Here is a 13,540-nt window from a genome sequence, read left to right as displayed (position 1 = left end):
AAAAATGAAACTTCTGTCATTAACTCGTCTCCCTAATGTCGCTCCACACCCGTAAGACCTCCGTTCATCTTCACACACAGTTTAAGATATTTTATATTTAGTCCGAGAGCGTATGCAAGTGTATGCACACTATACTGTCCATGTCCAGAAAGGGAATAAAAACATCATCACAGTAGTCCATATGAGACATCAGTGGGTTAATTAGAGTCTCTTGAAGCATCCAAAATACATTTGGGTCCAAAAATAACAAAAACTACGACTTTATTCAGCATTGGCTTCTCTTCCGGGTTTGTGTTCAATCCTCAAATAAAGATTCAAACGGTTATGAATCAGTGAATTGATTCATGATTTGGATCGCCAATGTCACGTGATTTCAGCGGTTTGAGCATGTTACCTGCTACATAATAATAGTAGCCTAATAGTAACTGAACAATGTCATATACTCATGAAATCAGACTGGTTGTGTATTTCAGCTTCTTTAATTCATGCCTTCATATTAAAGTTAGATCTAATGTTATCAAAGTAGAGGACTGAGCAGTGAATTCAGGAGAAGCATATCCCAGACTGAGTCCATTCCGTCTCCAAAGCAGAGCGCCAAACCTCTGAGCAGAAACTTTCCTAAGAAGGCTCAGGTTTCTATGTGTGTGTGTGTGTGTTTGTGTGTGTGTGAGTGAGTGAGTGAGAGAGAGAGAGAGAGAGAGTGTGTGTGTGTGTGTGTGTGTGTGTGTGTGTGTGTGTGTGTGTGTTTGTGTGTTCAGTGGATCAGATCCGATCTCCGCAGAGGGACACGCAGCGCGTGTGTTAATATATCCCGTCATGGATCCTCTGGCTGATTTACCGGAGAATAACGCGACCGGGGCTGCGGAGTACCCGGTGTGCTCGGAGTGGCGGCAGCAGCCCGAGGGGTCCGCGTTCCAGCTCGGGCAGCTCCTGCTGGTTCTGGGCTTCATGGGCGGCAGCGGCTTCTACGGGCTGCTCTACATGTTCAGCTTCCTGACGCTGGGCTTCTTCTGCCGCTCCGTCAGCTCGTGGTCCGAGCGCTGCAGCACCGACGCGTTCTCCTGGAGCTTCGCGCTGTTCGCCGCGTCTCTGGCGCAGCTCGTGCACGCGTCCTACCGGCTGCGGAGCGTCACCTTCGACAAGGAGCTCCAGGAGCTCTACGATCACCTGTTCAAAAGGCTGGGAGTCTCCTTAACGCACTTTAAGATGATCGTGGAGTGCTGCGATGGCGATATTCACACTATAGACAAAGAGCATTGCTTCGCCATGGAGGGCAAGACCCCGATCGACAAGCTCTCGGTTCTGCTCTCGGGCAGGTGAGGGCAGCTCAGGTCCTCTATTCAGTCTGAACAACTTTAGGAGTCTGCCAATTACCAACTACAACTCACCAACACAAACAAACTCCGCAAAATATCCGCTTCGATAAAAGCAATAATAATATGTAGAAAAGATTGTGTGTGTGTGTGTGTGTGTGTGTGTGTGTGTGTGTGTGTGTGTGTGTGTGTGTGTGTGTGTGTGTGTGTGTGTGTGGGCATGTTTTTGTGACGTGAGGACTCAAATGTGTATAATGCCATGGGTATGACACAGGTATTACAGGAGAGGGTGAAATATGAGGACATTACCCATGGCCCCACTTTACAAAAGGCTTATAAATCACACAGGAGGAGTTTTTATGAGAAAGTAAAAATGCAGAATGTGTGTGTGATGGGTAGGTTTAGGGGCAGTGTGTGTGTGTGTGTGTGTGTGTGTGTGTGTGTGTGTGTGTGTGTGTGTGTGTGTGTGTGTACATGTGTGTGTGTGTGTGTGTACATGTGTGTGTGTGTATAGCCCCGCACATGACATGCAGTAAAAAACTAGTAGCCTAGGCTAAATCGTGCGCACTATTTACTTTTTTTTCTTGCATGTCATGTGCGAGGCTCCGTATGCCTGCGATATTGACACACACACACACACACACACACACACACACACACACACACACACACACACACACACACACACACACACAAAATCATATCTACATATTATTATTGTTTTTATCGATAATTAGCTGATATTTTGCGTTGTTTATCATGTTGGTAAGTTGGCTGACTCAAAGTTTTCACAGCAGTGACAGAAATCATCTTTACCTATAGATTTTTTTAACTTTTATGGGCATTTATACCTTTTATAAAAAAAAAAATTAAACCTTTTTAAATATGTGCATCTTTTGCATCATTTTTTTTTTTTTTTACATATAAAGGCACAATATGTAAGACTTCTGGATTAAAATATCCACTGGGACAGTGTTATATATTTTGTTGACTTGTGTACTTACATTATTCCAAATGTTTCCAAGAATGTTTAAATCCAGAGAAATCATCAATTTCATCCAGGACCCGGCCGGTGTGTGTGTGTGTGTGTGTGTGTGTGTGTGTGTGTGTGTGTGCACTCTGTAAAGGGAGAGATGTCAGATTGCATTAAAACAATAATAATAATCCCAATATTATTGTAGATTATATTTGTGACCCTGGAGCTCTTCACCAGTCCAGCGTCTCACGGGTTTATCTGTGGCAATAGTCAACAATAAGGGTCAAAAATATCCATTTTTCTTTTATGCCAAAAAGCATTAGGATGTTAAGATTATGTTCCATGAAGATATTTAGTACATTTCCTACAGTAAATATATGTATTATTAGTAATATATATTGCTAAGGACTCCATTTGGACAACTTTAAAGGAGATTTTCTCAATATTTAGATTTTTTTTTTTTTGCACCCTAACATTCCAGATTTTCAAATATTGCCCCATCATATCAAACCAAACATCAATAAAAATGTTATTATATGTATTTTTTAATTGACCCTTATGACTGTTTTGTGGTCCGGGGTCACAGATATCACACAGACACCCCTAACTGTGTGTGTGTGTGTGCGTGCGTGTATGTGTGTGTGTGTGTGTGTGCGTGCTCACACCTCTCTGATGCAGGATACGCGTGACGGTGAATGGTGAGTTTTTGCACTACATCCACCCGTTTCAGTTCCTGGACTCTCCAGAGTGGGATTCGCTCAGACCTGCAGAGGAAGGCTTTTTCCAGGTGAATGCTTTAAGAATAAAAAAAGCCAGTTCATGACACGACACCTTTAAATATATGATTCTGTATTCACATCGCGTAGGCCAGGGGTTTTCAAACTGGGGTCCTCCAGAAGGTTCTCTAAGGGGTCCCCAGAAAATTTCAGATAATTAAAAGACAAAGCAAAAATGGATCAAGTCTACCGAACAATCTAACTGTTTAATATCTAAACATGTCTCTCCTTGTTTGCCGTATACATACTTTTCAGAATTGTATATGTTTGCTTTGTATCTTGCTAGTGAGTTTTTCTCACTATAGTCATCTTTATCTCGCTCACTGGTTTTGTAGAGCAGTGTTCTTAATAAGCTGCTTACTACATTTAATGTAAAGTTGCTTATACAAGTCATTCTTCATTTAAAATGTTCTTCCCCAGGTTTATACGTCCAACATTAAGGATAGCCAATTTAAACGTGGAAACAATGTTGTATTTAAAATGTCACAGTTAATATTTATCTAACCGTTTGAATGTTTTTTCATACATAATAATACATAGATGGATTTTAGGGGGTCCCTCATAAAAGTTCATTTTATTTGGGGGTCCTTGGCATCATAAAGTTTGAAAACCCCTGGCGTAGGCTATCTGTTTTGACATGCCATATTTTTGTCCCGTGCTAGTTATCACTGCCAGTTGTAATTTCGGGAGTGAAACACACATTTATATGTAGACGTCGCTTCCAAAACTTTGCAGTGTGTGATTTGGCATCGTTCCTCTTGGGATAAACAGTGTTGCCACAGTTACTTTGAAAAAGTAATCTGATTACTGATTACTCCTCTAAAAAGTAACTTGATTACTTGATTTTAAAAGTTACTAAGTAAGATTATAAGTTACTTTATTAGTTATATTCAGCAGTTTCCGACAACACCCCTGCCGCCTCAACACAGAAATGAAAGTGCATTTTTAAAAGTAACGTCAACAAAGTATCTCCTGAAATTTCAAGTTGAATTCCTGAAAAAATATTCTCCCAGAGACGCGAGACGAAATAATTTCTTTTACTAAGGAAAATGACTAAAATAGTAACTCTCAGTGACTTGGATAAATTGCTTTAATTTGATTACTGTTTTGGAAATAGTAACACGTTGGATTACTCGTTATGTTACTGGAAAAAAAGTAGTCAGATTAGAGTAACGCTACTGGCATCACTGAGCAGCACTCACACTGTGTTGTGTTGTAACAGAAGGTGTGTGTGTGTGTGTGTCCAGGTGACGCTGCGCGCGGACTCCCGCTGTCGGCTCGTGTCGTGGCGGCGGAAGCGGCTGTACCTACTGTTCGCGCATCACCGCTACATCGCCAAGATCTTCGCGCTGCTCGTGCGCAACGACATCGCGGAGAAGCTCTTCTCTCTGAACGACAGAGCGTTCGACGCCCGCGGGTTCCGCTACGATCTCCGGTTACCGAGCTTCTGTCACGGGCCGGAGCCGGGAATAGAGCACGCGAACGAGCCCCGGACCCAGCTGGAGGAGAGTGAACCCGACCCGGCGCAGAAAGACTCGTGACGCGCGCGCCCCACACACTCTCTCTCTCACACACACACACACACACACACACACACACACACACACACACACACACACACACACACACACACACACACACACACACACATGTTGGTCTATGTGGTTTACAGGGACTCTCCATAGGCGCAATTTATTTTATACCGTACAAACCGTATTTTCTATCCCCTTACACTGCCCCTGCCCCTAAACCTACCCATCACACACACACACACACACACACACACACACAGCCCCTAAACCTACCCATCACACACACATACACACTGCCCCTAAACCTACCCATCACACACACACACACACACACACTGCCCCTAAACCTACCCATCACAGGAAACATTCTGCATTTTTACTTTCTCAAAAAATCATCATTTAGTATGTTTTTAAGGCCATTTGAATTATGAGGACATTTGATATGTCCTCATAAACCACATTTATAGTGTAATACCAGTGTAATACCCATGTAGTTATACAAATTTGTGTCCTCATAAACCACATAAACAGGCTCTCACACACACACACACACACACACACACACCTGTCGTCTTATTCAATGGTTATTTCTGTTTTCGGCCATGCATTGTTTTGTTTTTTATTTTGAATATGCACTTGAGATGTTTTCTCCAACAAATGTTGTCCTTGTTTTATTTAATTGAATTATCAAGCCAAAAAATTTCCCCAACAAAGATGGCAATATCTGAAGTCCTTGTCGGGACATTTTTTGGTCCCAATGAAGAAAATATCAGAAAAATCATACTATGTGTGTGTATGTGTATGTGTGTGTGTGTGTGTGGGGGGGGGGGGGGGGTCCATCTCTATCTCATGAACGTCGCCCTCTAGCGGTGAAGTCGCGTGCGCGCGCAGAGAAGTGACCGCCTGGTTTGTGCCCATTTTAAGTCAATGCCTGTCATTGCGCTCCTCACACACACACACACACACACACAGAGACACGCAAAACAGTCTGTTATCTTCTGCCTGTACATTCCTCCAGACCGCGCACACTAGCCTACAGCCAGAATCCACAACTCCGGTGAGTAGACACTATTGTAAATAATAGGCTAATGTCATTTTTTTTAAATACCTTGTAATCTTCTTTTAACGAAAGCTATGCGAGATCCGCACGGAGGGCAGCAGATGAACCGCGCACGTGTGTGTGTGTAGAAAGTTTACTGGAGGTCAGTCAGTGACCGCATTGCTCGGAGAGCTGTGCATTTACTGTAGTGTGTGTGTGTGTGTGTGTGTGTGTGTATGTGAATAGCGCAATGACATGCATTGACTTAAAATCAATGTGTACGTATATTTGTTTATATTACATTGTGGGGACAAATGTCCACAATCCTAATATAAATCTGAGATCACTAGCCAGCGGTCCCCACAATGTAAATAGATTCATAAACATACTGTGTGTGTGTGTGTGTGTGTGTGTGTGTGATGGGTAGGTTTAGGGGCAGTGTGTGTGTGTGTGTGTGTGTGATGGGTAGGTTGAGGGGCAGCGTGTGTGTGTGTGTGTGAGCCTGTTTATGTGGTTTATGAGGACACAAATTTGTATAACTACATGGGTATTACACTGGTATTACACTATAAATGTGGTTTATGAGGACATATCAAATGTCCTCATAATTCAAACGGCCTTAAAAACATACTAAATGATGTTTTTTTGAGAAAGTAAAAATGCAGAATGTTTCCTGTGATGGGTAGGTTTAGGGGCTGTGTGTGTGTGTGGTTAAATGTGTGAAGTCAATTCAGATAACGCCACAGTAATAATTTGCTACTCTCGTCATTAAAGCAGCAGGACATCAGGCAGTCCTTTCGGTGTGTGTTGTGCTTTACTCATGTGTGTCAGCTTTTGTCCATCATGCCTGTCCCTCCAGCTGCGCCTCAGGATGTCCGTGTCCGTGCTCTACACACACTCTCCACTGCCCTCCAGTGTCCCGTCAGCCTCTGGTCCTCCTAACGCCACCTCATGCCAGGATTGGGAGCAGTCCCATCACCTGCTGTTCCACCTGGCCAACCTGAGCGTGGGCCTGGGCCTGCTGCTGCCCAGCTCACTCAGCCTGCACATGGTGCTGCTCAGACTGCTGCTCATCACGGGTACACACGCATTTATTTCACTGACATATGTTACATTCATATATAAAATATTTATATATAAGATAAATGCAAATATTCCTTAAACGGATAGTTCACCCAAAAACTGAGCCTGATGTTTATCTGCTGACCCCCAGGGCGTCCGAGATGTCGGTGTGTGTGTTTCTTCAGGAGAACACAAATGAAGATTTTTAACTCAACCGTTGCTCATATAACGCATAATAGCGGATGGGAACACTAGATGAGATTCGTCTGAATATGAGGTAAAAAAAATAACATAAATACTGTTGTGTTTCTCACAGAAAGGGATCGGTTCGTGTCTTAACACATCAGTGTTCATAGACTTGTTACCCATTCACATCATTATGACCGGCACACATCAACGGTTGAGTTAAAAATCTTCATTTGTGTTCTCCTGAAGAAACACACACACCGACATGTTGATGCCCTGGGGGTCAGCAGATAAACATCACAGGCTCATTTATGGGTGAACTATCCCTTTAAATATATAGGCTACATGAAGGAGTGTGCATATTAATCACACACATACAGTATATTATGTAAACACAAGCTTTTATTTTGCATGTGATTAATCGATTGCCCAGCACTAAAAATAATCAGTATTAGAAATATAAAAAAGTTAAAGTACTACAATTTAGAAAAACTACATTTGAATAAAGCTTTGAATAAAAAAAAATGCTTTGAATAAAAACTAATAAAACTAATATAAATGACTAAAGCAGACAATTATTAAAACTGAAAATATAATTAAAATGCTAAACTATTTAAATAATATTAATAAATCTATATGATTTTGAAAGGATTTTGACATTTCATTATATTTTGCAAGCTCAACTACCAAAAATGATCAAAACCACTGAAATCTTTGAATGTCTGAAAAATCATCTTAAAGTGATATTATTGTTTTAGTCATGAAAACAATAATAAAAGTTTTGGCATGTTGTCTAATCCAATAGTTGTTCTTACTTTGATATTTTAATTAACTTCACTTAATGTCCAATAATTTGTTGAACTTACTTAAAAAAAAAAAAAAGTAATCTGAACTATTTGCATGCTAATGCATGTGTTACTCAGAAAACCCAAGTAAACATTACTTGACTGGTTTGAGTAAAATTTGGCAAAAGGAAAAAAAGGTTGAGGCGGGGCAATTCCTAAAGGAGCACGCCACTTTTCTTGAAAATAAGCTTATTTTCCATGTCCCTTATGCCGGCTTCACACTGCACGCGTAAGCAGCACATATTTTTTTCGGCGCTCATGTTAACAGATGAGTGCGTTCACACCGGCAGCAGAGGCAGCGCGGCGGCGCAGAGCAGGAGCAGAGCAGAAGCGTCAGTGCCGCCATCGTTTCGGCGCCGGCTCTATTTTTGACTCGCTGCTCACGATGAATTAAAGCCACAATTTTCTGATCAAAATTAACCTGGTTAACATGAAAAATAACACATTAAACCATTAAATAATTTAGTGAAGTGTTGCGTGTGTTTCTCAGTCACCGTATGACACCCGGCGCTGCGGGGAAAAAAAGTTCTACACAAAAACCGAAGTCACTGCCATAAGTGTTTGCCTGAACTACAAAAACTAATTTTAAATAGTGTATGCCAGTTTAGCTTAAATTAAATATGATTTAAATTATGTATATATTATAATTATATTCTGGCATAAAAACAGAAACGATAAACAAAAGCACGTGGTGTCACAGGCAGTGTTCTTCAGACTAGTGCACCTAAAGACAGCAGTGGACGACACTCGTCTCCTCGTGGAGGTTGAGAAGCACACAGTTCTCTATGATCCACACAATTTGCTTGCAAGTGAATGAAAAAGCATGGGAGGAAGTTGGTGAGCGGCTCTTGGTGCTGATGGTAATGTCATTTTAAAGTGTTTTTGACAATCTTTCGTTGTCTCACGAACGAACAACTAAATATGGATAGGTGAATAGAATATACACACATGAATATAGCACACATACAGTATAGACATGTAGATAGACTATGATGTGCGTTATTTTGTCATTTAAAAAAAACATTTTTAGATAATTTGCTCATTTAGCCTACAATATATCATTAAGAAGTTTCCTCATATTACAGTCATTTATGAATGATCTTTAAGAGGTTTATGATGGGTAATGCATGTAAATTTGATGCCTATCCAATATTTCAAGACAATTTCCTGAAGTTTCTCTTTTTAGCAGTGTGCTTTTCATGAACATATAGTGCGATGGCCTTTCTTCTATCAAAAACTCGCACTAAACGAAATAAAAAACATCAGAAACAAGTGAAACAATTTTTTAAAATAAAATTAGCTTCATGATAAATCTTTGCTTTATTTCCATTTCAAATACATTAAAGAGAAATGCAAACGTATCCATTATAGAGTACTCTGGACACAACTGCGCGTGACAACTGCGCGCCACAAACGCTGCCTGTGTGAAAGCAAAAAGTGCGCGCGCTGCTACTGCTTTACACACGCGCTGCTTCGGCGCTGCCTACGCCCTGCTTACGCGTGCAGTGTGAAGCCGGCGTTAGAGTTATACAGTTTTACCGTTTTTGAATCCATTCATCCGATCTCTGTATCTGGCGGCAGCACTTTTAGCATAGCTTAGCATACATCATTGAATCGGATTAGACCATTAGCATCGCGTTCAAAAATAACCAAAGACTTTATTTTTTCAAAAGATAATATTTTTCCAATTTAAAACTTTACAATTCTGTAGTTACAGCGACCAATTATTGATAGGAACTATTATCTCATTCCTGCGTAATAATGAGGGAATTTTGCAGTGATATTATGCAGAAAATAGTTCCTAGCTATATCAAAACAAAACAAAAAAGAAATCGCAACTTTTTATTTTGCGTTGGTCTTAGTACACGATGTAACTACAGAAGACTCAAGTTTTAAATAGGAAAACATAGTGAAAGTCTTTGGTCATTTTGGAGCGCGATGCTAATGGTCTAATCTGATTCAATGATGTATGCTAAGCTATGCTAAAAGTGCTACCGCCAGATACAGAGATCAGCTAATTGGATTCGAAAACAGTAAAAGTCAACTTTTTAACTCTAAGAGACTTGGAAAATAAGCCTATTTCCAAAAAAAGTGGCGTGTTCCCTTAATAGACTTTTCTCTAATTTCCTCCACTTCTGCAGTCATCGTTCTTCTTAGTTGCATTCACTCATTTTCCAGTCATCTTGAATGTTATTGAAAATACAACTAAATACTTTGGGAGAGCGTCACATTAGCTGACTTCATAAATTTATGTTGATTTCCTAAAATTTCTCACCATTATGGTGATCAGTGTTCCCTTTGGTTGGGCACTTCATTTATATCACGGTAAATCTCTTCCTACTGATGCAGCAATGCAGCACGAAATCACAGTTGTCAGTTATATACGTATATAAAAAAATGTAATGCCATTTAATGATCTTTTAACATTTTAGTGCTAACACTTATGACAAACTTTTAATTGTGTTGATATAATGCCTCTATATGTGTGACAATATCCAACAATTGACCGTGCTTGAGTAACACAGACTTCAACATTCAGCATCAAAACACAACAATGGTAAAAAAAAACGTTTACACTTAATAAGACCATTACAAGTTCATTTGTTTGGTCATCATTGGGGTTATACTGACAAAAGACAGCAAATAAAATGGTACAATAAAGGCAAAAATAATAAAACAGAGTTACGGTTGCCCTGTGATTAATTTATTCGTGCTGCAATGCATTCTGGGAGTACACTTCCTCAGCTCACAGATAGAATTATGTCGACACAACTTGAATGGTTTAAGTAAGAACAACTTGATGCAATTAAGGTGAAAATACATTCACTTTACTTGAAGAAAACGTGGAAACCGATTAAGTAATAAATAAGTGTTGAATGGAGTTCAGTTGTTGCTTTTTGTCTTCACTTATTTTTTTTAAGTTCAGCTTACATGAGAATTTTAAGGCAATCGGTTTCCTAATATTTTCCTAGTAATGTGAGCACTAATAACAAGTTAACACAACTAATTATTTTGAGTTAAGTTTACTTCATTAGCAAGTTTTCTGTACAAATTTGTTAAGTTTTGCACACAAAAAAATAATACGCTACTTGAAAATTTTAAAGCAATCGGTTTCCTCACTTTTTCTAAGTAAAGTAAACTTATTACAAATCCCTTTTATTTTTAAAACAAATGTGTAATTCCTTTGCACATTTAAGAACAAACAGCAGAGTTCAACAAAGCATTTAAAGGGTTAGTTCACATAAAAATGTAAATTCAGTCATTAATTCCTCTCTCTCATGTTAATTAAAACCCGTCAGACCTTCTTCAGACACAGATGAAGATATTTCTGATGAAATCTGAGCGCTTTCTGACCCCTTTATTGGGTAACTCACACATCCAGTGTCCAGAACGATAGGAGTGACATGAGTGGTTTAACCTGCATAGATATATCTATATACAGTACAGGCCAGACATTAGGACTCGTTACTATCTGTAATGTTTCTGAAAGAAGTTTCTTCTGCTCATCAAGCCTGCATTTATTTGATCAAAAATACTGAAAAAAAGTAATATTGTGATATATTATTACAATTTAAAATAATTTGTTTTCAGTGTATTCTCCTTTAAATGCTGATTTATTTGTGTGATCAGAGCTGAATGTTCAGGATGGTTCCTCCAGTCTTCAGTGATCATGATCCTTCAGAAATCATTCTCAGATGAGGATTCATTACGAGTGTTGGACACAGTTCTCATCACTAATATATGCTCATAACCTGAGATACTTTTTTATAATACTTTGATGAATAAAAAGTTTAAAATATAAATATAACAGCAATATACTCTACTGGTCAGTCATTTGGGGTCAGTCATTTTTATTTTGAATAAATGCCGTTCTTCTGATCCTTTTATTCCTCAGATATATTAGTGATCAGAACTGTGTCCAACACTCCTAATGAATCCTCATCTGAGAATGATTTCTGAAGGATCATGATCACTGAAGACTGGAGGAACCGTCCTGAACATTCAGCTCTGATCACAGAAATAAATCAGCATTTAAAGGAGAATACACTGAAAACAAATGATTTATTTTAAAATAAACAACTGTATTTTTGATCAAATAAATGCAGGCTTGATGAGCAGAAGAAACTTCTTTTAAAAACATTAAAGATAGTAATGAGTCCAAACGTCTGGCCTGTACTGTGTGTGTGTATTAAAGAGGAGTGTGTGCCTGTGTCTGACCTGTGTGTTGTGTTCGTCAGGCTGCTCTCTGTTCATCGCCTGGGCCGCCTTATACCGATGTGGGCTGGATGTGATGGTGTGGAACGTGGTTTTCCTGCTGGTGAACTTCATGCACTTCTTCTTCCTGCTTTATAAACGCAGACCGGTGAGTACAGCCTCTGTATTACTCACACAGTCACATAAATGTTTAGTAAATAATAAATCATGTGAGACACTTTTACATGCTATAATCATACACACAGTAATCTGACTGTGAGTAATCTGAGGGTCTTGTTTATAAAGAGACTCTATTCTTCAAAGGTTTTTCACTATTTTTGAAAATATTATATATTACGTCAGGCGAAACACACACACAAACACACACACACACACACACACACACACACACACACACACACACACACACACACACACACACACACACACACACACACACACACACACACACACACACACACACACACACACACACACACACACACACACATGTTGGTCTATGTGGTTTACAGGGACTCTCCATAGGCGTAATGGTTTTTATACTGTACAAACCGTATTTTCTATCCCCTTACACTGCCCCTAAACCTACCCATCACACACACACACACACACACACACACACACAGCCCCTAAACCTACCCATCACAGGAAACATTCTGCATTTTTACTTTCTCAAAAAAACATCATTTAGTATGTTTTTAAGGCCGTTTGAATTATGAGGACATTTGATATGTCCTCATAAACCACATAAACAGGCTCACACACACACACACACACACACAGTGTCAGGCGAAACACACACACACACAGACACACACACACACACACAAAGAGTGTCAGGCAAAACGCACACACACACTCAGAGCGTCAGGCGTAACACACACACACACACACACACAGAGAGCGTCAGGCGAAACACACACACACACACAGAGCGTCAGGCAAAACACACACACACACACACACACACACACACACACACACATGCCAGCACACACACAGAGAATCAGGCAAAGCACGCACACACTCAGAGCATCAGGTGGAACACACACACACACACACAGAGCGTCAGGCGAAACACACACACACACACAGAGCGTCAGGCGAAACACACACACAGAGCGTCAGGCGAAACACACACACACAAACACACGCAAGCACACACACAGAGAATCAGGCAAAGCACACACACACTCAGAGCATCAGGTGGAACACACACACAGAGCGTCAGGCGAAACACACACACACACACACACAGAGCGTCAGGCGAAGCACACACACACACACACACACAGAGCGTCAGGCGAAACACACACACACACACAGAGCGTCAGGTGAAACACACACACACAGAGCGTCAGACAAAACACACACACACACACACTCAGAGCATCAGGTGGAACACACACAGAGCGTCAGGCGAAACACACACACACACAGAGCGTCAGGCGAAACACACACACAGAGCGTCAGGCGAAACACACACACACACACACACACGCAAGCACACACACAGAGAATCAGGCAAAGCACACACACACTCAGAGCATCAGGTGGAACACACACACAGAGCGTCAGGCGAAACACACACACACA

The 13,540-nt window shown here is 40.4% G+C and overlaps 1 protein-coding gene across 3 annotated transcripts in view; it reads left to right on the top strand.

Moving 5' to 3' along the window:
* Positions 1-719: 719 nt before the first annotated feature.
* The window catches only part of LOC137083441 (blood vessel epicardial substance), a 30,331-nt gene continuing 17,510 nt past the window's right edge, over positions 720-13,540 (top strand). Inside the window, exons 1-5 of one of the 3 annotated variants that reach the window (XM_067449387.1) lie at positions 720-1,316; positions 2,968-3,076; positions 4,313-4,500; positions 6,507-6,715; positions 11,968-12,092. In XM_067449387.1, coding sequence (XP_067305488.1) covers positions 817-1,316; positions 2,968-3,076; positions 4,313-4,500; positions 6,507-6,715; positions 11,968-12,092 — 1,131 coding nt within the window. In that variant the 5' untranslated portion in view covers positions 720-816. Of the gene's footprint in view, positions 1,317-2,967; positions 3,077-4,312; positions 4,501-5,525; positions 5,655-6,495; positions 6,716-11,967; positions 12,093-13,540 lie in introns of those variants that run through there. The other 2 variants (XM_067449385.1, XM_067449386.1) reach the window with 2 other exon arrangements.

The sequence above is a fragment of the Pseudorasbora parva genome, chromosome 7 (genome assembly GCF_024679245.1).
Source record: "Pseudorasbora parva isolate DD20220531a chromosome 7, ASM2467924v1, whole genome shotgun sequence".
Taxonomy (NCBI): Eukaryota; Metazoa; Chordata; class Actinopteri; order Cypriniformes; family Gobionidae; genus Pseudorasbora; species Pseudorasbora parva.
This window is presented reverse-complemented; position numbering and strand designations above follow the sequence as displayed.